Source organism: Carcharhinus amblyrhynchos, chromosome 1 (genome assembly GCF_965287045.1).
Source record: "Carcharhinus amblyrhynchos chromosome 1, sCarAmb.v2.hapA, whole genome shotgun sequence".
NCBI lineage: Eukaryota > Metazoa > Chordata > Chondrichthyes > Carcharhiniformes > Carcharhinidae > Carcharhinus > Carcharhinus amblyrhynchos.
The window spans coordinates 153,824,650-153,848,695 of NC_137324.1; the positions used below are offsets into that span (position 1 = coordinate 153,824,650).

Sequence of the window (24,046 nt, forward strand, 5' to 3'; positions counted from 1 at the left end):
ATAATTTGGAATAAAATTAATAGTCACATGGACAAACGCAAGTTAATTAATGAAAGCCAACATGGATTTCTTGGAGAAAATCATAATCAACTCTCTTGCTTTTTTTTCATAAGGTAATAGAGAGGGTTGGTGAGGGTAGTGCATTTGATGTGGCATACCTGGACTTCGAAAAAGATGTTTGATTCAGTGTCACACAACAGAACCGTGAGCAAAGTTATAGCTCACTGAATAAATGAGACAATGACTATATGGACACAGAATTGGCTGGCTAACAGGAAGCAGAGTGGTTAATGCATACTTTTCCAGCTGCGGAAGATTTGTAGTGAAGTTCCCCTGAGGTCAGTGTTGGAACCCTCACTTTTCCTGAAGTATATTAATGACCTGGAACTTGGTGCATGGGGCACAATTTCAAAGTTTGCAGATAATATGAAACTTGGTATTATTGTGAACTGTGAGGAGGATAGTGTAGAATCTCAAAAAAACATAGATAAGTTGGTGGAACGGGTGGGCAAGTTGCAGATGAAGCTCAATTTAGAGAAACGTAAAGTGATTAATTTTGGTAATGATAAGATGGGGAGTCAATATAAATTAAGGGTGCAACTTTAAAGGGATGCAAGAGAGAGGGACCTGTGTGTATATTTGCATAATAGGGTAGAGGTAGAGAGATTCTTTCCACTTAGAAAGGAAACCAGAACTAGAGGGCACAGCCTCAATAAAGGGGGGGGACAGTTTGGAACAGAGTTGAGGAGGAACTTCTCTCAGAGGGTGGTGAATCTCTGGAATTCTCTTCCCATTGAAGTGGTGGAGGCTACTTCATTGAATATGTTTAAGTAGATAGATTTCTGATCGATAAGGGAATTAAGGGTTATGGGGAGCAGGCAGGTAAGTGGCACTAATCCACTTCAGATCAGCCATGATCTTATTGAATGGCGGGGCAGGCTCAAAGGGCTAGATGGCCTACTCCTGCTCCTATTTCTTATAAGTCATTGAAGGTAGTAGGTTGAGAGTGTGATTGATCAAGCACAGCATCCTTGGCTTTATGAATAGGAGCGTAGAATGTATGGGCAAGGAGGTCATGTTGAACTTGTATAAGACACTAATTCAGCCTCAGCTAGAGTACTACATCCAGTTCTAGGCATTTCACTTTAGGAAGGATGTGAGGGCATTGCAGCAAGTGTGTAGAAGTTTTATGAGAATGGTTTCAGGAATGAGGAACTTCAGTTAAGAAGTTTTCTTTGGAGAAAAGTGGGCTAAGAGGATATCTGATAGAACTATTGAAATCTTGAGGGGCCAGGACAGAGTTCCCACTCGTGAGGACGCAGATTTATAATAATTGGCACGAGCAAAATCAATATGAAGAAACACTTGCTGTGCAGCAAGTAGCTAGGATCTCGAAAGCACTGCCTGCGGCTGTGGTGAAGGCAGGATCAATTAAAGCATTTAGAAGGGAATTGAACAATTATCTTAAAAGGAAGAATTGCCATTCTCCTGCCCTCTTACAGAAACACAGCACAAAATCACTTGTTCTCTGAGAGCCAGTCCAGATGCTATGGACTGAATGGCCTCCTGCACTATAATTTTTGTAATTTATGAAATTTGAAAAGAACAGTTTGTAGATTGATTACTGAGGTTAATAACATGATGACATTACAGACCGACTAATAACAAAACTTTACATTTGTCAATAATTTGTGGTGCTGCACACAAAATGATGCAACAATCTGATAATATATTGGGTAAAAGCACTTTTTGTATTGTACTGAGTAATACAAATCGGAAAACCTGCTTTTTGAGATCTCAGTGCTGGGTGATATGTTTTAGAAATGGTATTCTGTTTCTTTGGTTGGGGATGGAATGGAAACAGGGTCCCTTTTATGGTGATTTCTTGTTTAAAAATGAATATATAGATTAAGCAGATATCTGTTCATGATTGTGATGAATGTGATGCTGCGAAGTAATCAGGGGTAAGGAGGGCAAAGTTTATGTCCACCATGCAAAAGTATAATCTATACAACTAATTTACATTAGACCTTTAATATTATTAAATGTCTTAGAACATGTCACAGGAGCATTATAAGAGGAAAAACAATATTGTTCCATCTAATAGAAGTATGTAAAACATAATTAAGACCTTACAGCACATCAAAAACACAGTGGTTGAAATTTAATTGGCATGCCTTGGGCCTTGCTGTTGGGTGGGTGAATGGTGGTACCATGGAGGAGATTTTAGCAGTGACGATGGTTGATGCCCCCTTGAAGGGCTAGTGAAAATTTTCTATTAGTGCCTTGGCTGGTCAGATGCGCCCTGGTGATCCGAGGCATGAGTGCGGTGGAATGAAAGACACCTGGACACCCTCTCTCTCTCCATCCGGAAGCTGCCTCAGGCCTTACTCAGTTGATGGCCATTATGAAAGAATTCCATAGGTTCTCCACAGTGCAGAAGGAGGCCGTTCGACCCATTGAGTCTGCACCAACAACAATCCCACTTAAGCCATATCCTTGTAACCCCACATATTTACCTCATTAATCCCTCTATCCTACACATCTTGGGACATTAAAGGGTAATTTAACCTGGCCAATACACCTAACTGGCACATTGGTGGACTGTGGGAGGAAACCGGAGCACCCGAAGGAAACCCACACAGATACGAGGAGAATGTGCAAGCTTCACACAGACAGTGACCTAAGCCAGGAATTGAATCCAGGTCTCTGGAGCTGAGAGGCTAGAGCTGTTTATTGCATGTCTTCATACCATGAACAGACTAAAAGTTTGCATGTTAGTTTGCTGAGATATTAATCATATATCAGCTAACCACTGTGCCACCGTGCTGCCCTATAGCCACATGTTGGTACAATGACTGTTATTAGGTGATCAGTTGGCTGCCTCCCTGCTTGTCCTAGGGCAAGGCAGTACCATCCCTGCCTGTTTTAATTGGGCTACCATGCCAGAATATCCCTTAATTTTCTCTACGTAAATTGGTCACCCTACACCCATCAAGCAGCCGATTGCCAGAGGGCTGGTAAAATTCTGGCCATTGTGTCATGATAGTTTCAGACTCAGCTCTGCTTGTTTGGATTAGAGCTGTTCATTGTATTTTTTCACACCATGAACAGATTAAAAGTTTGCATGTTAGTTTGCTGAGATATTAATCATATATTAGCTGTTTTTTCAGTCCAGTTTTATGTGTTTAGGATTTATGATTATCACATCATTGTACAACTAGCAACGTGAAGTTACTCACACTGCCATTGCTGCAGGTTTCAGTTCATAGTTCCCAAAGAATGGAAGAGTAAATACCGACCTATATGTATTCATCTGGCTGGCACTGGAGACCATGTAAGTAGAGAGAATGATAAAATTGATTTACATAAAGTAGCCTGATTTCTTAAATACATGAAAGATCATTGCTAAAACAGATATAAAATTGTGATTGTTATTCTTGTATTCGCAGCATTATTTATTTACTTGTGCTTAAATATTTGCCCTCTTCTTCAAAATATGTTGATGTTTTGCTGGAATATAATTTCACGATCACCCAAGTAATTATTATTCATCTGTAGATCTTGATAAAGTACCAATAGGTTATTTTGCCAGTGAGACACTACAGTTGAGCCTGGTCTACCCGTTTAAAAAAATTACTTCTCTCTCCTTCATCTTTTGCTCTTTCCAGATGATGCCAAAATCCTTGAGTGTAATGTCTGTTACTGCAAATATCTGAAGATCAGATTGAACTATTTTTGATATCACTCATGCAACACATTCATGTTAATTTGAGTGAGGTGCTGGAGAATAGTGTCTGTGGAATTGTATCCCAGCAATAAGTCAACATTTTCAGAAAAAAATGGTTGGTTTAGATGTTTCAACAAAAAAGGAAACGTTTTCAATTCCCCAAATCTCATCCAAAAATATGGCGAATGCATTACCTAAACCATAAAGACCCCATGTTTTATTACCAGTCAGTGCTAAATGAACTAATTGCCATCTGAACAGTGATTAAGTTTCTGCAATTGCTGTAAGCACTAATATCTAGCAAGGAAGAGTCATAAAGGATTCCAACTCAAGATTGTTATTTTGTGATTCATTCCTTGAAAGTGCATGCATCTGTACAAGTAAAATATTTTAGAAATGACCTCCATTATGTATTTCCCAGCTGGTATCCATTATTTTGACTCTTAGAGGATGACTTGGCTGCTTGTGTGAGATGTAGGCGATTTGCCAGTATCCTTAGGAACTACACCTCAATTTGGGCTGTTGCTACCAAATATCTACAAGGTTTTGTTGGTGACTAAGCTTGTAAAATAATCTTAGCCAGTTAACAAAGCAGCAATTTGGAATATATCCCAGCCTTTGTAGAACAATAAAATGTGCTTGTTGTGGTCTTGTGTATATAAGCTTCAAATCCCTTTTGCCAAAATCTTTGTGGGATATGGGGTTAAGGGGTATGAGGAGAATGTTGGAGTATGGTGTTGAGATATGGGATCAGCCATGATCCTGTTGAATGTTGGAGAAGGCTCAAAGGGTTGAATTGCCTACTTCTGTTCTTATTTTCTATGTTGCTATGCTATCTTCTAGAAATACCCTGCAGGGTTGGTGAACAAACAAAAGCTTCCCCCTTTCCCCGAGCTACACTGGCCATGGTAGGACAGGTAGGTAACGTGGGGGTGATGCTTCATGGAGAGAGGAATGTAAGGTGGTCAGCCACAAGAGTGAGGGGTGGCTCCTAGCAGAGACCCTACCGCCACTTCCCAATGTCGATTACCTTGATCAGGGACTGAGTGCCTTTGACCAAGGCCCCCACCCTGTACAAATGATGCATGGTTTTGACGCTGTGCACATCACATGGTGGCAGGCCTTTTGCAGCTGAGTTAATGGTGGGATATGATGCATAAGGGGTCATTAGTTGACCACTTAAGTACCTCAATACACAGCAGTGTTCAAAAGTCATTCATAAAGGGTTGCTTCAGCTTAATTCTGGTGCAGGCAGGAGGGCAATGGGTTTGCAGTATACCACTGTTTCAGCCTGATTGCATACCATTCCCACCTCCAAACTCACCACCAGCAAGAGCAGAAGTATCTGCTCAACATTTCAAGTTGTATATGACTCTTTAATATTGAAGTAGGGTGAAAATGTGGTAGGTTAAATGCCATCAGAGGAGGGCGGGGGAGAGAACAAAAGAGAATGGTTCATGTGGACAAGATTACATAACAAAGATATAATGGAACAAAAAGTATCGGGAGTGGTTGTAGTAAGGACACAAAGCATTTGTCCAGATGAATGTAAAATGCCAGCACAATGAAATCTTTGTGTGAACGCAAACACATGAATAGCAAGGTTCCAACTGGTGGAAGGCAAAAAAAATCAAAATGGGGACAGAGTTCATGGTCTGAAATTACTGTAAAGTGCTGAATTGAGCTTGACTAGAAAACTGCAGCAGCAAGGTGAGAACAGAAATGTGAGCATGAGAGACTAAGGTGGTAAATTAAGATGACAAATAACTGGAAGCTTGGGGTCAAGCTTGTGGACAGAATGATCATCCTATCTGCATTTGGGCTTCCCAGTGTAGGGAAAATCTCATTGTGAGCAGCAGCATACTAATTTGAAAGAAAGTTGCAAGTAAATCACTGCTTCACCTGAAAGGAATGTTTGGGGCCTTGGACAGTGGGGAGAGAGGAAGAAATGGCGCCTTTGGAATGCTGCCAAGGGAGGGATGGAAATGATGTGTTTGGCGGTGGCATCATGCAGGACGTATCAGAAATGGCAGACAGTGATCCTTTAAATGTGAAGGTTCATGGGGTGAAAAATGAGGAAAAGGGGAACATTATCATAATTCTGGAAAGAAGAGGAAGGCATTGTCACATATATAGTTAAGTTTTTGGGATCGGACAGAGAGAGGACGCCCCATTTTTTTTCTTTGTGCTGTGCCACTTTTCTTTCGGCTCACATCCAACCCTGGTTGCTCTTATATTTTGGCTTCTTGTCGCCTTGTCTAATGGGCCTATATAATATTTATTATTATTATTATTATTCCTGTGTGGGGTGGTGAATGGGGAGTACCCTCATTTGATGGGGTGGGGGCAGTGGTAGAAAACAGGGTGATGGTCTGGTTCTGCTGCACATTCAGTGATTGGGGGGAGGTGGTTGTTGAGGTGGTGTGTGTTGGGGGAGGGGGCTGTTAGATTGGGGATGTGTGTGTTTCTGGGGGTGGATGTCAATGTAGTGTGTGTGTCGGAGAGTTTTCTTCGAATATCCCTGGATGGGGGAAATTTTGTGTCCGTGGCTGAGTCAGACTTTTTTTTGTGAGGGGGGCGGGGTTTAGCAGGTGGGCTACTGGAAAGAAGAGGAAGGGGTTGGATGTAGTTGAGGACCTTGTTCCATAGTGAGGGGAATCCCTGATTAAAGGAAAAGGGAAGACCTTTCAGAAGTGCTCTTCTGGGAAATTGTATCATCAGATCAAATCCACTGCAGACAAAAAAACTGGGAGAACAAAAGTAGAAAATGCTGGAAAATCTCAGCAGGTCTGGCAGCATCTGTGGTGAGAGAACAGAGCTAATGTTTCAAGTCTGCTGGCTGCACTTCTAACGAGAGACTAGAACTAACATTTTGAATCTGGATCAAGGCTCAAAACTTCAGTTCTCTTCTTTCCTCACAGATGTCAGACCTACTGAGATTTTCCAGCATTTTTCTGTTTTTGTTTCAGGTTCCAGCATTTGCAGTAATTTGCTTTTTAAGAAACTAGGAGAATGCAATGGAGTGCTTCCAGGAGGTGGGATGTGTGATAATGGTTAGTTAGTTTACAATGAATATTGATAGACAGTCTGTGGCCAGAAATGGAGACAGTGGAGTCGTGAAAGGGAAGTATCCAAGGTGAACCGTGTAAATGAGAGTGACAGATGGAAATTGGAAGCAAAATTGACAGTCCTTTAAGGACCCTTTTAAATGTGCACAATTTTGTTGCACGTGGATATGGCCTGATCAGTTGAGCTCTGGCACCTGATCACTGACATCAGCAGAGCATGCAAAATGGTAGGCGTCTTTGGTTTTTGAGCCTGTACCCCTGCTGTTGAACACCTACCCTATTCAACAACTCTCCTCCTGCTCTCTTCTCTTCTCTCCCCACCCCCCATTCTCTCCTACCCACGCGCCCCCCCCCCCCCCCCCAGTCGTTCGTGGCTCTCATAGAATTTGCATATCAAGCATTCCATTTAACTCATTTTCATTCAAATCTATTCCTAGTTTTACTGGCGGAGACGTACACTGATGGCTCGTCCAATGATAAAGGAAGCATGCATTGGATCACTTCTGCTGGAAAATCCCTACTATATCCTTTTGTACATGTTTATAAATTTTGCTGTCTCACTAATTGTTGCAGTGCTGTAGCAACTATTTGATGAGAAAGCTTAGAATTGCACTTAATTTGGAAAAATTGAGATCAATAAACTACTTTTTCTAAAACAACAATGGAAGTCTAGCTTTTATTTTTAACAGGAAAATGGTGCAGCAATTCCTGGATGCCGTTTAAATTCTAATTTGTTATAAAATAAAATTTCCTTTTATTGAGGGACTAGTTTATGTACTTTCCAGATTTAACGAATTTAATTGATTTTAAACATAATTTCAGAGGTGACTGCTGTCTTGTTTCTTGGACGAGCCTGTCCTGACTGAGGTCCTGAAACCTAATCTGTGAAGATAGGACTTTACATAAGAGCATAAGAACATAAGAAATAGGAGCAGGAGTAGGCCAACTAGCCCTTCGAGCCTGCCCCGCCATTCAATAAGATCATGGCTGATCTAAAAAAGGGAACTCATTTTACTCCTGTTTTCTTCTCCTTGCTCGACCCTGAGCTAAACATGGCACAGTAGCCATCCAGCCCTAGAAATCTGGGGCAGTGAAATCAATCACTACTCTGGTTGAGATCAGATCATGCAGTACAATCCATGTTATTGAATCTAGTTCGTAATGGTAAAGTCACCATAGTCCCTGATGACCATACGTTGACTGGGCCAAAATTCTCCCAAAAGAATTCTAAGTGTTGAATTTGTGGGAAAAACTAATTCATGCTGTTTTTTGTTTCAGTGGGGGTTCACACTAAAATCTCCCACATTCTGTGCACTGCAGAGATCACCAGCGTGAATCTCATTGTATTTTAGGGAGCAGGGCTTATTCCTGCGTGGGAGGCTGAAACCAGTGGGCTTCTGCGCATGCACACTGGCCCTAAACTGTCAGCCTTCCTGTTGGCTGGCCAGCCCCAGACCCCTGCAGTGCTGATGCCCCCCTCTCCCCCCAGCCTGCCCTGATTGCTGGCCTCTCACCTTCCCCAACAGGTTCCTATGCAGAGTGGCAGTGGGTTTCCTCCCACCTCTGCTAATTGCTCCATACGCCTTGCTCCCTTGGCACTGTGCTATGCTCAGTGGGCAGTATCATGGTGCCCCCTGCACATGGGCACATTGCTTCCTTGGACACAGGCAGGCACTGCCAGAAAGCCCATGCCTGCAGGGCACCACCCTCCCATCAATTGCTGACCCACTACCAGACCCTGATTGCCCCCCACTTCGCTCCAGCAGGGTTGTCCTGTAGATCCCCGAAAATAGGGACCTGCTATAAATCCAGCTGGAATGAAACATACTGGTGGGATGAGAGAGGCCAGCAGGCCCAGAGAATTCCGTCTCGGGCCTGCAAATTACGTTTAGGCTATATTAAAAACAGATTTACATAACTTACCTGGTTTTCCTGCTGGTTTCCAGTGCGGATCTGACAGCATCAGAAATCTGGCACTGGGAGATGGGCTCGTGGCACGAGAATTAGAATTAGCACAAGAATTGTCCCCCGTGGTGTTTTAACCAAAGGATCACCGTACCTCAGGTTGAGAAGGTGGGGCCTTCATAATAACCTTGCGCAGAACAAGAATTGAACCTGGGCTGATGGCTTCACTGCGCATCACAAACCATCCAGCGAACTGATCTCCACCACAATCAGCCATTCACTACCATAACCAGCAGAGTCAATTACAGCTTACACATTTGTATCAAATAGTTAACATACTGTATCTATTTACACAAATTCATCTCCTTCAGACTATTGTATTGAGCTTTTAAGTCAGACCCTCTTATCTACAGTCAGTATTTATTTCTCTAGGAATAACACGGGGAAAGATAAATAGATGTACCTGCGTGAAATATAGAATAAACTGGCCTAGCGAACCTATTTCTTACAAAGATTGTATGCAATTTGTACTGTGATGGATTCACCCTGATTTTATTTGCATTCTTTCTAGATTTTATTCACTTTTTGTTCACTTAGTTTTCTTCCTGTATGAAACCTTCCCAGGCAAATGAACGTGCAAGCGAATGTGCATTTGGCTACCTGACAGGACAAATAAAGGAGGCTTGAGTGATGGCTTCCCTCTGCTGAGTGTTTCTTTGCACCAACGTGAGTGCAATTTGTGTCTCCAACGAATGAATAAATGAGCCATTTTTGTAGGATGGCATTCAAGTGACCATGCCCTTGGCTTGCCAGAACTCTTAACATATTTAAGTTTTGAGTATGCCAAATTGTCAATGAGCAAAGCTTCTGAATGCAAGTTTCTTGGTAACCTTGAAAACAATTGACCTAAAACTCTTAAGTTATCTAAATTCAGTTCCAGCACATTTCATTCTGTTTTTCAGAGCAGAGTGGGAGCCGCAATGTTCCGTAGAATGTTTGATCATCTGTGTCTATACTTTCCAGTAACCTTCAATCTGTTTATATTGGCATGAAAGTTGGGTGAAGCAAGCAGGTGCAATTTTTTCAAAATAATAAACAAGTTAATCTATATATAGTAGTGTTAGCTATTTTTGGTGATCCTAGTAGCTACTCACTGCTAAGAGGTTGGAAGGATTAATTTTTCCGCTGGCTAGGATTTGAGCCCTTGCCAATTTCTTCCTTGCATTTTCTAGGTCTGAATACGTCATAAAAGAAGAATTCCAGGTTGTCAAATTACCTGTTTAATTATTATGTTCTTGCTATTTATAGCAAGTATGATATGTACAGGTGTATCCTTTGAGCATGCAGACATAAGGATATAAGAGATAAGAACAGGCATAGGCCATTTGGCCCTTGAGCTTGTTCTATCATTGAACAACATCATCATTGATTCTCTACCTCAACTCCAGCTTCCCACGTTATTTTCTTATCCACTAGTTCTCAAAAGCCTATCAGTTTGTGCCTTAAATGGACTCGATGACTGAACATCTACAACTCTGTGGGGTAAAGAATTTCAAAGATTCATACCCCTTTGAATATAGAAATTTCTCTGCATTTCAGTCCTAAGTGACGATTTCCCCCTTCTGCCAAGTCAGAATTTTACTAGCAACAATGAAGTCTACTCTCAGGATGGAACACGTGACCTGACCCTGCACTGATGGCAGCGGGACCACAATACCACCTTACTGCTGATGGCCAATTAAGGATGGTAGCCTGACTTTCCAAGCTACCAACCCAGACAAAAGGTTGGCAGCACCACTAATAGAGGAAGCCTCTGGGAAGTAAGGCTCCTCCTCCGTCATTGGGAAACTGCTGAGAAGCTGCTTCAGTGTTCCTGGTGATCTCCCCTTCCGGCTGGGGACTGTTCTGACACCGATTAAAATATGGGAGTTTGGTGTAGAATTGCTGTTAATAGGCTGGTTAATTGGATTAACTGGCTGCCTGACTCTGGCTGGTGGTCGGCAGGACTACTACTATTTCGACTTTTGAAATATCCCATGGGAACTTCCCTCCACCATCATTTTACCAGCCCTTCTGTCTCTCAGCCTGTCCTCGAAGTCTGGTAAAATCCTAACCACTGTGTTTTAGATGCCTCAGCCAAGAGAAGGCTTTTCTCGGCATCTACCTTGCAAAGTTGGTGAGCTTTCATATTACGCTCCTCCTTTGGTCAGGAGATCAAATGTGCATTTGGTATTCCACCTGTGGCCTAACCCATGTGGCCTCACCCATGTAGTAAAGACTTTTTAACTTTTATACTCCAATTCCTTTGCAACAAAAACTAATTTGCAATTTCCCTTCCTAATTGCTTTCAGTATCTGCCTGTTAACTATCTTTGATTCACATACAAGGACATTTATGTCTGTCTGAATGTAAACATTCCCCAATCTTTTCCTGATTTTAAAAAAAAAAGCTTGTTTATTTTTATTTTTCCATCAAAATTGGTAATTTAAACTTCTCCACGTTGTAGTTCATCTGCCACGTTCTTATTCAGCCAACTTGTCTGTTTCCCTTTGTTGCTTTTTTGGATCTTCCTCATTGCTTACTTTTCCATCTAATTCTATCATCACCAAACTTGGATAGGTTACACTCGGTCTCTTCATCTAAATCATTAATATAGATTGTGTGTGTGTGTGTATATAATATATATATTAAAAAAACTGTATTTTTAAAATTTCTTTAAATCTGTGTTCTGTCTTTTTATTAAATAGATTGTGAAATTAACTTTTTCCTTGACAGTATTTTTACATGGCTATAGAAAACCTAAAGATCAAATGTAAGTAGTGTAAGTGCTTCTGTGTTTCTTTATCTTCCCATGCTAAATCTCTCCCTCCTCTCAAGGAAATTAATGTTTTCTTTTTCTGTCCAAATGTTGATAATTCTTAGACATGCTAGATTGTTTATATAATGAACGTAATCCTGAATCAGAACCTTTTATTCTTTGGTGTTCAGACATGCACACCTCAATCTTTTAATCCTCTTGGAATGCTTCTGAGGAATTGCACTGGAATATTTTGATATTTTGTTGAACAATTTTAGGAGAATGGAATGCTCCCAGCTTGTGGCCTGTTGTATCAAAGTACTTCTGATTAATCAATCTCCAGATTGCTTTTGATCTTGTTTGCTGTTTCTGACTTTCAGCTAAAATGTAGGTCATCTTACAACATCAGGGTCTTGAAGTCGCATGTCAATTTACGCAGCAATCTCCATCATTATTTCTACCTCAGTTGTGAAGAGCCTTTTCCATTTCTAGGAAGAGTGCATCTGAACTAAAGTCCTCTCTGAGCAGAATGCACCATTTGGAAGCTCCACCCAAGCTTAATGAATTTCACTTGACTAATTTGATTAGATCAAGCCCTTGTCTTCAAGGACAATCTCAGCACAAGTGGGACCCATCTGCTTTCATCTCCTTGAGAATGTCAGAATTGGTAGATTTTATTGACTTCTTAAGGGAGCCCAGCATGTTTCAACTTCATCTGTAATAAGTCAAGATATCTTTGATCCATCCTCTCCTTTTCAACTCACCATAGATTGTTGAGTGCTATCCTAATGGTGATTTTGATTCCCCGGGAGGTCCATTGCTTTCTGATAAGACAATGATTGGTAGAGCCTTTGTCTTGTGATTTGATTGGGCCTATTTTTTCCACTTTTGAAAAGCTCAGAGGGAGGGAGGCTTTGCATTTCTTTCTTTGAGCAATTTTCCTCCCAACTGTAAATTTCCTGTCTCAAGGAAAAAGACCAAATCCTGGGGCTATATTTCTAACAACTTTGGCCTGGAAGCCGCATTTGCAGTGCATCAGCTATGGCTCCCACCTCCCTAAATTCATAATGTTGTGTTTCTGAGGTTTGGTAAATCACCAAAATTAGCTCATCTATCAGACAGGTCCTTTGATTCTTAAAATGATAGTATCCTCAAGACTCTGTCCTAGGCTCCTATTGGAATTATCACAGGTGTTTTTACAGTTAGTGATTTCAAGGAAGTTGTTCAGAGTAGCGTGAATGAAAGCAAATTGAGTTGTCATTCAGACATTAGGTCTTAATTCAAGCGTGAGCAACAAATCAAATGGGGTAGTTAAAAATGGCAGCCGATAAAAAATATGTCAGCATTTCCCAGATTCAGTCAAGATTGGGTAGCATTGTGGTAAGCATGCTGTAAATCAAAAGAATAAACACTCTACAGGTCTTTCCATCGGTGAACCTTAATTTCAAACAAATATGCACTTAAAAGGCTGTGTGCAAAAATACTTCAGCTCAAACATTTCTTTAATTCATTGTGGGCATTGCTGGCTAGGCTGGCATGTGTTGCCCATCCCTAATTGCCTTTGAGAAGGTGGTGGTGAGCTGCCTTCTTGAACTGCTGCAGTCCATGTGGTGCAAGTACATCCACAGTGATTTTAGGGAGGGAGTCGCAGGATTTTGTCCCAGCAACAATGAAAGAACAGCTAAAAACAATCCTAGGTCAGAATGGTTGTGGCTTGGACAGGGGAATGTCCAGATGATGGTGTTCCCATATATCTGCTGCCCTTGTCCTTCTAGATGGTAGAGGTTGAGTTTAGAAGGTGCTGTCTAAGGAGCCTTGGTGAGATCCTGTAGTGCACCGTGTAAATGGTGCCCCTGTGCATTAGTGGTGGAGGGAGTGGATGTTTGTGAATGGAGTGCCAATTAAGTGGGTTGCTTGGACTTGGATGGTAACAAGCTTCTTGAATATTGTTAGAGCTGCGTTTATCCAGGCACTCATCGAACTCCAGAATCATGGCTTTTAGATGGACAATCTTTGGGGAGTCAGGAGGTGAGTTACTTGCTGCAGGTCCCTAGCATCAGCTAAGAATTTGAATGTGTGTTTTTTTCAGAGTGCCTTTTTAAATTTGACAAAGTGCACAAAGATACATATTCTGCAATGTTCTCTTTAATTTTTTGAAACAATTTAATTTATAAATTGCAAAACAATTTTTATTCCCTAAAATAGAAAGTAGCAGATTCCCACATTGTATTCTATGTTCAATGTGCTATGGTGCATTGGGTACAGTAAGGGCAAAGAAAAGCAAGCAACAGTAACTAGGTTTGTCTTTAATTGTCAAGGGAAGCCCTGAAGTATTAGTCTGAAATTGAGTTGCACAATAACTTTTCTAATCTGGTTATCATATAAGAGCCGTGGCTCTGCTTGACTTGGTGAAAGAAACCTGAAGTAACTAGCAAGTGGTATTTGTATACATGTTCAATGAGGTAAAATGGCCCAAGATCTTTTACACACAAGTGTAGTCAGACAAAAATTGACAGCCAAAGGAGGAGACATCAGGGCAGGTGACCAAAAGCTTGGTTAGGGAGATGGGTTTTCGGAAACCTCTTGAAGGAAGAGAGAGGCGGAGATGTGGAAAAGCTTAGGGAGGGAATTCCAGACTTAAACAGCTGTAGATGCAATTGCCAGTTGAAGAGTGACAACAATGAGGGATACACAAGGGTTCAAAGATGGTGGAATGCATTCTTTTTGAAAGGGTTAGAGGAAATTGCAAAGATTAGGGGAGGGGGTAGGTGAGGCCATGGAGGTATTTGAATAAGAGGTTGAGAATTTTACAATTGACGCACCCCGAGATTGGGAGTCAACGTGGGTCAACTCGCACAAGAGTGATGAATGAATTGAACTTTGTGAGAGTTATGATAGAGGTAACGGGACATTTAGTTGAGACTAAATATGTGGAGGCTTGCCAGCTGAGCTGAATCTGGATAATGGAAAAGACCAGAACTTTCAAAATAATAGGTAGTTTAAGAAACTTGAAAAAGAGGAATCCATTTTCTTATGGATGGGGTGAACACAAATTAATTTTTGAGAAGGAGGATAGAGCTTAAAATGTGCAATGAAGTTAAGATAGGAGATACATAGTGAAAATTGCAGGAACTATCCAAAGAATGGAGGATTCTGAGGGACCTGTGTGACACTCACGAGGCCAAATATTGCTGGCAAAATAAAATGATGTATTAATGACATATTCTTATTAATACACAAAGTCAGCCAGCAAATTCAGGAGATGAAGAGATACATCATGAGTAGCGAAGAACTTGCTGATTGATTTGGCAACCTGCCCTGAGCCTCCCTGTTATTTTTAAGAGCCCACTAGATTGCAGATTCATTCTTGTTAAATTTGCTGTGGAAAGTTAGACATAATACTTAAAAACGAAAGCCCCTTTTTAATTACATAACAGCTAATGCCATGCCGATCAACTTCTTATCGGATAAAGCTTGGCACAACATTGAGGGCCGAAAGGCCTGTACTGTTTATGTTCTATGTGCTTTGGCCCAGAAAAGGTAGTAATTAAGCTATGGTATTCAGTCTCATCCATGCATGGAGTAGATTTTTCTTCAAACCTTTTTTAAATATCCTTGTTTTCTATTGCAGCTTTTCTCCCTCAATCCAATCTTTCTTTCCGCCTATTTCTTTCTCGTTACCTGATTTGACTAATTCGTCATCTTTCTTCGGCATTCCTTTGTGACTTGAAGTCACTGGGAAGCTCTCCACTTGTTAGTCATGCCTAGCACAAAGAAAGATGGTTGTATTTGTTGAGTCGCCTCAGTCCTGGGACATCACTGCAGGAGTTTGTCAGGGTGGTATCTTCAGCTGCTTCGTCAATGACATTCTGTCTGTCATGAGGTCAGAATTGACAATGTATTATGATGATTGCAAAGTGCCTCATATAATACCTCATATTATAGCAATCCCTGGTCAGATACAGCATGACCTGAACTAAATTCAAGCTTAAGCTGATCAGTGGCAAATACCATTCGCATCACACAACTGCCAGGTAATCACTACCTCCAACAAGAGAGAAATGACATCACTATTGTTGAATTCCCTATCAACAGCCAGGGATCAGAAATTTAAATGGATTGGTCACATTATATACTGTGGCTGCAGGAACAGGTCAGAAACTGGATGTTCTGTGGTATCTAACTCACCTCACTTCCCAAAACACTTCCACCAATTATAAGACAGAAATATGATGCCATTCTCTTCACTTATCTGATTGGGTACAGGTCCAACAATACTAAAGAAGCTCAGCACTATCCAGAATAAAGCAGTCCACTCGATTGGCACCTCATTTGCCAGATTTAATATTCAATCCCTCTGCGCAGTGTTAAATAAAAGTCAGCATATTGAATTTTGTTGCATCTTAAGGGACTTGCCTTTATGCTAAGATTTAATTGGAAATATTTTCAATGCAGCATTTTATCCACAATCATAGAGTAGTAGTTTCCATGGCAACAGAAGTGGTAGTTACCTCCACATAATCTGATCTTGAGAGGGGAAGGTGAGCCAGCCAGCCTGCCCATCATTGTTCACCACCCTTTAGTCCATGATGTTGGTTGGGGAAAGAAGTGGATGCTTTAATATTTGCCTTCATTATGGTCAGTTATCCTGGAGCTGCTTCATTTTTGCCCGTACATCAAAAATGGTTACTTGGGTGAGGCACATGAAGCGTGCAGCAAGATATTTTGGCACCTCCAAGAAAGTTTTCCTTTAAAATAAAGGGTTGCAGTAACCTAAACTATTGTTATTTATACTGATTAGATAGATACATATAAATAACAAGTTGATTTGAAAGGGAAAATGTTAAAGCTGTTGTTAACTTGTTGCTTCTTGTTTTCTTGGGACAGGAGGTCAAGTTTAAGAAATGTCTCTGATCTTTTTGTGATGGGAGGAGCCCTAGTCCTAGAATCTGCAGCCCTTCTTCATTGGCTGGAGAGAGGGGGTTATGGACCTCTAGGAATGACGGGAATATCGATGGGAGGTCATGTAAGTTTTGCCATTTTATGAAGCTGTTGAACTGTCCAAAAATGAACAGATATTACATCTGAAGCAAATACAGGTTGAAAATTCTGCAAATCTACTATGCTAAGTTATTCTCAAATTTAGGTTTAATATTTCTTTTACTGAAATTAAGGATAGATTAATTGTTAATTAATTATTATACCAGATCCTCTTGTACTTGGCCTTTCCACTCTTGACCCATACATTTCAGTTGTTAGATTTGGAGATTCTACTCTGGTGATCTGAGCACCCTTCAGTCTGTTTCTTCCACTCTCTCATTGCTCCAGTTTTCTTCAGGTTACTTTCTCTTGACCTTTAACGTAGGACTCTTTGCAGTCTTGGCTAGACTTCAACAGGCCTCCTGGCTTTATGTCAGGCCAAAGTATCCTGCTTCTTTCCTGAGTATGGAGAAGACTGATTTAATATTAATTTATCATTATCACAGACTCTTTTTTTGAAATAATTGAATTGACAGAATTTTGTAAAACTATGAAATAGCATTTTAATGTACTATAAAAAATTGGATTTTTCCTTACATGTTATAGAACTTGTAATTTTAAATTGCAGGTGTAGAGGAATTAGACTTTTTGAAAGTTTCATCAAACTGAGGGTGAGGACTTGTGGAGTGGGTAAAGTCATGGGATTGCTTGTAAATGAATGAAGAGATGGGGATAAAGGCAGAATAGTAGACGAGGACTAGACACGAATGGACAGAAATAGCCTGGAATGGGCATTTGAGGTGTGGAGCAGGAATGCAATAGAGAGGAGAAGGATAGTGAGATTGTGTTCAGTGCAGACTCGATGGGCTAAATGGCCTCTTTCTGTACTGTAGGGTTTCTATGATTGTATTAAAAGTGTGTAGTACAAGGTGGGAAGAATGACATGGAGACACGAGGGTTAGCGGGTATTATATAATCAGTAAGAGTTCAAGAATTATGATGTTGGTAGAGACCAGTAACATTTTTATCATCAAACTCTGAAAAATCAGTGTTTGCTAAAAGAATTAAGTCACAAGATTCACTGTTTAAATAAAATAATTTGCTATGTAAAATTCAAGGAACATAATTATAGCTTAAATGGTTAGTTACAGTAAAGATAATAAACTCTAATCCACACTTCTTAAGTCAAGTTTCCTTGTGAAAGCCCAAAAATTCAAATCAGATAACTTTCAGAAATTGGAAAGACTAATTACTTGGTCTAAATACTGATTCAAAGGTTCATATAATGGATTAACTCTCTCTCTCTCTCTCTCTCTTTCAGTTTGGCTATACCAGAAGTGTCACTGTTAGTAGAGACCTTCAATTATCAAAGTGTTTAAACCCTGTGCGCCAGCACATTTGAAAGAAATGTTTCCTGCAACTGGCTTGTTCTGAACTAAATTGTTTGAAAATAAAATCACACATACAATTGGCCAGCTCCCACCCCCAAACCCAGAATTAACAATCCCTTTTGTTTGAATATTATTTTTCTTGGGGCAGCCTGGTCACATGATTAGTTACTGGTAGCAAATTGACTTAACAATAAAGTATCTTCCAGATAAACCTAGTTCTTAAGGAACCATGACCCATAAAACATGAGGTTTCCAAAAAACGAATAGGCCATCACAGAGTATTCGATTAAATGTTAGAACTTTAAAACAATTGCTGTTGAGTAAAATAAACAAGTTAAGAGTTTTAACCTGCAGAAAATTTGACTTGTGGCTTCCAGAGAAAATTGCTTTCCATTAATTGCAGTGACAAACTAAGTATTTTATTCGCAGATGGCGTCATTAGCTGCAAGTAACTGGCCCAAACCCATACCGCTGGTACCCTGTCTATCATGGTCTACAGCCTCAGGAGTTTTTACTACGGTAAGTAATTACTATTGGTTTCAGTTCTATGATTTGCTTTGCTGCCTCTGAAGAAATGTTTAAACATTTGGGTGAAAAGTTTTCTAAACTTCCTGAAAAAATGCCGCTAGCTTTGAGTTTATTTGTTCCAATTAAACTTCTTGCTTTGTTGTGCTTGCACAATGGATTCTTTTTGAAGTCCGGTTTGAACATAGAATCAAAATCTTTGATAGTAGTGATGACTTTTGATCTCTGGTTTAAATTAGAAATGTTAAGCCCTGAGCTAAGTATTTTTAAAAAATAATTTAAAAATAAAATAACCTACAACAGGTCACACAACTTGGTATGCTGCACAAAATAAATTTTACGTTAAATTGTGACTTGTTTGCATCTTCCACCTTACTACATCAATACCATGGAGAGGGTGAAAAGGCACCAATTTGTTTTGATACTGCTATTCATCATTCCTAAGTGTTAATGCCTTTATTTGAAGGTAGTTTATGCATCTGAGATATACCTGCTTCCCTCTGCGCTCCACAGCGTCCAGTGAAAGGCTAATTGATGCGCTCGGAGCTGCGTTCTTACGTACTCCAATTTACTCTTATGTTGATGGTTATGGACATTGGAGAGAAACAGACTGAAACTCTCTTAATTATTCTACCCTTTTGTCCATAGTCAGTGTGGTTTAATTTAGGTAAGGCTGAGTGTTCCCAAACCCCCCATGTTTGTGTGTGGTCAGTTTTTACAAAGCCACTAGCAGCAGACTTTCATGGATTTTTAAACCAGCAGGATTTATTTATTCTCATACACTTTTTTTCCTGGATAGATTTATCGCTACTTCATACACAGCACGTACACAAGAAAAATCCAGTAAAAGAAGGGAGTTTCATTTCTATGAATATTAAAACCTAATAGTATAGTTAACAGTTCATGTGTTTGTAAGAATCCAGTGAGAGGGGCTTTTCTACTCGAGCTGAAGTTCAGATGAGCCCAGATGTCTGAAGACAGGATTTTGTGGTTTTACTTTGGGATAAGAGATGCGGAGCAAGTAGGGTAGAAAGCCTTAGTAACACTTATAGCCTGAGGACTAGTTTCCCTTTCCAGTCAAACTTGGGATCTTTTGGAAACAGATTTTAAAGGAGGCTTTAAAACTTTAGGCCTTGTAGCTTTGTAACTTGTAGCCTTGTAACTTTAGGCCTTGGCAGAAGGTTAGATGTTGTAGCTTGATTTCAGCAGGGATGTTCTTCTAAGACTCAACTGCTGCAAAAAGCAAGTAATATGGCTTACAATAAAATACTTTGTAAAATCAAAGTTTTGGTCAGTGTTACATGATGGAGAACAATTGATTCTCTACTCATGTTAACAAAGGAGTTTCCATCTCCCATGATCAAAAACCATGGAAAGAAGTCTGATGACACCAGGTTTAAGTCCAACCAATTTATTTGATAGTAAACTCACAAGCTTTTGGGGTTTGCCCTTCGTCAGGTGAATGGACAGTTCTGGCCTCAGACAGAGCATATAACAGCACAGACGGTTTACAGATTACTGATTAGACTGCGAGTCTTTACAATTAACCTGCTATTCAAGTCTTAAAGATGCCAACAATGTGAGTGGAAAAAGCATTATGCATCGGTTAAAGAGATGTGTATTGTCTCCAGACAGCACAGTAAGTGAGGTTTTGCAAACCCAGGCAAGTCATGGGGGTTACAGATAGTGCAACATGAACCCAAGATCCCTGTTGACTCCGTCCTTGTGTGCGGAACTTGGGTATCAGTCTCTGCTCAGCGACTCTGTGCTGTCGTGAGTCGTGAAGGCCGCCTTGGAGAACGCTTACCCAGAGGTCAGAGGCCGAATGCCCGTGACCACTGAAGTGTTTGCCAACAGGAAGGGAACAGTCTTGCCTGGTGATTGTCGAGCGATGTTCATTCATCCGTTGTCGTAGCGTCTGCATGGTCTCCCCAATGTACCATGCTTCGGGACATCCTTTCCTGCAGTGGATTAGGTAGATAACGTTGGCCGAGTTGCAAGAGTATGTGCTGGCTACCTGGTGGATGGTGTTCTCGCATGTGATGATGTCACCTGTGTCGATGATCCAGCATGTCTTGCAGAGGCTGCTGTGGCAGGGTTGTGTGGTGTTGTGGCCACTGTTCTCCTGAAGGCCGGGTAGTTTGCTGCGAACAGTGGTCTGTTTGAGGTTGTGCGGTTGTTTGAAGGCAAGAAGTGGGGGTGTGGGGATGGCCCTGCCGAGATGTTCGTCTTCAGTGATATGTTGAAGACTCCGGAGAAGATGTCGTAGCTTCTCCACTCCGTGGAAATACTGGACGACGAAGGGTACTCTGTCCACCGTGTCCCGTGTTTGTCCTCTGAGGAGGTCGGTGCGGTTTTTCGCTGTGGCGCGTTGGAACTGTCGATCGATGAGTCGAGCGCCATATTCTGTTCTTATGAGAGCGTCTTTCAGCATCTGGAGTTGTCTGCCACGATCCTCCTCATTGGAGCAGATCCTGTGTATACGGAGGGCTTGTCCTTAGGGGATGGCTTCTTTTACGTGTTTAGGGTGGAAGCTGGAGAAGTGGAGCATTGTGAGGTTGTCTGTGGGCTTGCGGTATGGTGAGGTGCTGAGATGACCGTCTTGATGGAGGTGCGTGTGTCCAAGAATGCAACGGATTCCAGAGAATAGTCCGTGGTGAGTCTGATGGTGCGGTGGAACTTGTTGATGTCATCATATAGTTGTTTCAGTGATTGTTCACCATGAGTCCAAAGGAAGAAAACGTCATCGATGTATCTAGTGTATAGCATCGCTTGAAGGTCACACTGTGGACAGAGTACCGTTCGTTGTCCAGTACTTCCCCGGAGCGGAGAAGCTACGACATCTTCTCCGGAGTCTTCACCGTATCGTTGATGAAGACGAACGTCTCGCCAGGGCCATCCCCACACCCTCACTTCTTGCCTTCAAACAACTGCACAACCTCAAACAGACCATTGTTCGCAGCAAACTACCCGGCCTTCAGGAGGACAGTGACCACGACACCACACAACCCTGCCACAGCAACCTCTGCAAGACATGCCGGATCATCAATGTGGATGACATCATCACATGCAAGAACACCATCCACCAGGTACACGGCACATACTCTTGCAACTCGGTCAACGTTGTCTACCTAATCCACTGCAGGAAAGGATGTCCCGAAGCATAGTACCCTGGGGAGACCATGCAGACGCTATGACAATGGATGAATGAACATTGCTCGACAATCACCAGGCAAGACTGTTCCCTTCCTGTTGGCGAACACTTCAGTGGTCACGGGCATTCGGCCTCTGACCTTTGGGTAAGCGTTCTCCAAGGTGGCCTTCACGACTCATGACTCACGACACACGACAGCGCAGAGTTGCTGAGCAGAGACTGATACCCAAGTTCGCACACATGAGGACAGTCTTGACCGGGATCATGGGTTCATGTCACACTATCTGTAACCCCCATGACTTGCCTGGGTTTGCAAAACCTCACTTACTGTACTGTCTGGAGACAATACACATCTCTTTAACCTACGCATAATGCTTTTTCCACTCACGTTGTCGGCATCTTTAAGACTTGAATAGCAGGTTAATTGTAAAGACTCACATTTTAATCAGTAATCTGTAAACCGTTTGTGCAGTTATATGCTCTGTCTGAGGCCAGAACTCTCCATTCACCTGATGAAGAGGCAAACCCCGAAAGCTTGTGAGTTTACTATCAAATAAATTGGTTGGACTTAAACCTGGTGTTGTCAGACTTCTTACTGTGTTTACCCCAGTCCAATGCCAGCATCTCCACATCAAAAACCACAGAGACAGACAGGAGTCCTTAGCACGTCCCTTGTGCATAATCAATTTGGTGAATTTTCCTTTGTTACTGTGTAGTCTCGGAGTGACAATTATTGTCCTTGTATTTTTAAGTCATTCTTGACAAAGGCAGATGTGACATTTCACAAGGATGTGGCATAGTCACGTTCATTGTAATCCACCCTTTAGAAACTTGTGGCATCCCTTTTTAAAACAGCAATGCACGTTTTTAAAAAAAAAAGTAATGTCCTCAGGCCTGCACATCATGACACTGACACTCCTATCCAGTATGCCTCAAAGGGACTTGGATTACCCACTTCATCTTATCCCTCTGGCACATTCTTCTTCTTCTCTGAGAACTTCACTTTGTTCCATCTCTCTTGCCAATCCTCATTCTCTACCGCCTTTCCAAGCTTCTCATTGAAATTTACTACTTGCTTCCTCTGCTTCTGCACTTGGATGACTTCTTTCTCATCATTTTAACCTTCATCTTGGTTTTACTCCCTATTTTGAATTTCTTGCTCCCTGTCCTCCTCTAATCTTTTCCACCACATAAACTCTCCTACCCATTCTCCTTGTCCTTTGCAAGGCCTTTCTTTTCCCATCAACTGAATCACAGATTAGGCCACCTCTGACCCTTTCAGATATTTCTCATCACTGAACATGCCATTTTCCCCCTTCCAACCCTACTACTTCAAAGTCAACCTATGGAAAAAGATCTCTCCTGAGTTACAGCAGTTTCAGATTTCCAACTGTCTAGCCTTTGAACCTCTGTTATATTTGCAGATGTCAATCCACTTAACCTCCACTTTTGATTCCCTTGTCCCCAGTAAAATACTTGCTGTCTCACACCCTGGTTCTTCCTCCAGTCCCGCCTCCATTTGTGCAGACTTGAACATATATTCACACAATTGGATGAAACATTCATTGCCAGATCAGCTGGACCACATCATGCACTGCTGTGCTGCTGCAAATGCTCACTGTCCATGATCATCCTGGAATGCAATCCAATACCTTAGATCTCGCTCCTATGCCCCTTTCACCCTCCATTCCAAAATGTGAATGGACTTGTGAAGTGAGAAGCAAAAATTTCAAACCATTTCTGGAGATTTTAAATATTAAATTTAAACATTTATTTAAAAAGTAGAAAATTTAAACACACAACATTACATTTGCACAGTTAACAGTGGTTATATCAACATTTCCCAACAGAGTTTTTCTTGGTTAAAATCAGAACGAAATGCTCCTTTCAGCAACGGTCCTTGTAGATTTTCTCGATTTAAAAAAAAAATCCAGTATGATTACCACAAACATCCACTTTTGCTACAAGGGAAGTAGTTCATCAGCATCTCACTTGATGCAAGCTTTTTTTTTCAGGATCAAAACGTTGCAGCCACAACACTTAACTTCTGAGTGGCTGCAGGCAGCTTTCTTCAGGATCTCCTGACCACCTACCTATGTAGCCTTTTTCCTTTTTAATCTTTGAATCTATTGTTTTTACATGCCTTTTGAAGTTCCTTTCCCAGAATGCACAGATCTTTCATGTTTTTATGACTATTTTTGGTAAAACCAAACATAATACTTTGCTTTGTTCATTTACAATTTTTGCCAATTGTACATTTTTCTTTTGAAATACAATAGTCAAAAATTTCACGTTATCCTTATCCTCCTAATACAAATGTCTGCTGCATTCACTGTCCATCTTAGTTCTGCTCATCTCCACTTCAAAATATTTTCTTTCACACCTAACTCTTTTTTGATGTTTTAACCTAGCAGTATAACTGTCTTCAGTCTAATTAAATTAGTCACACTTATAAATACACTCAAGCTTGTTTCACAGTATACTACACTGATGTAG

The 24,046-nt window shown here is 41.1% G+C and overlaps 1 protein-coding gene across 1 annotated transcript in view; it reads left to right on the plus strand.

Moving 5' to 3' along the window:
• abhd18 (abhydrolase domain containing 18) overlaps window positions 1-24,046 on the plus strand; it is an 80,280-nt gene that overhangs the window by 31,062 nt on the left and 25,172 nt on the right. Inside the window, exons 5-9 of the mRNA XM_080193828.1 lie at window positions 3,259-3,337; window positions 7,236-7,320; window positions 11,488-11,515; window positions 16,388-16,526; window positions 18,301-18,390. Coding sequence (XP_080049954.1) covers window positions 3,259-3,337; window positions 7,236-7,320; window positions 11,488-11,515; window positions 16,388-16,526; window positions 18,301-18,390 — 421 coding nt within the window. The remainder of the gene's footprint in view (window positions 1-3,258; window positions 3,338-7,235; window positions 7,321-11,487; window positions 11,516-16,387; window positions 16,527-18,300; window positions 18,391-24,046) is intronic.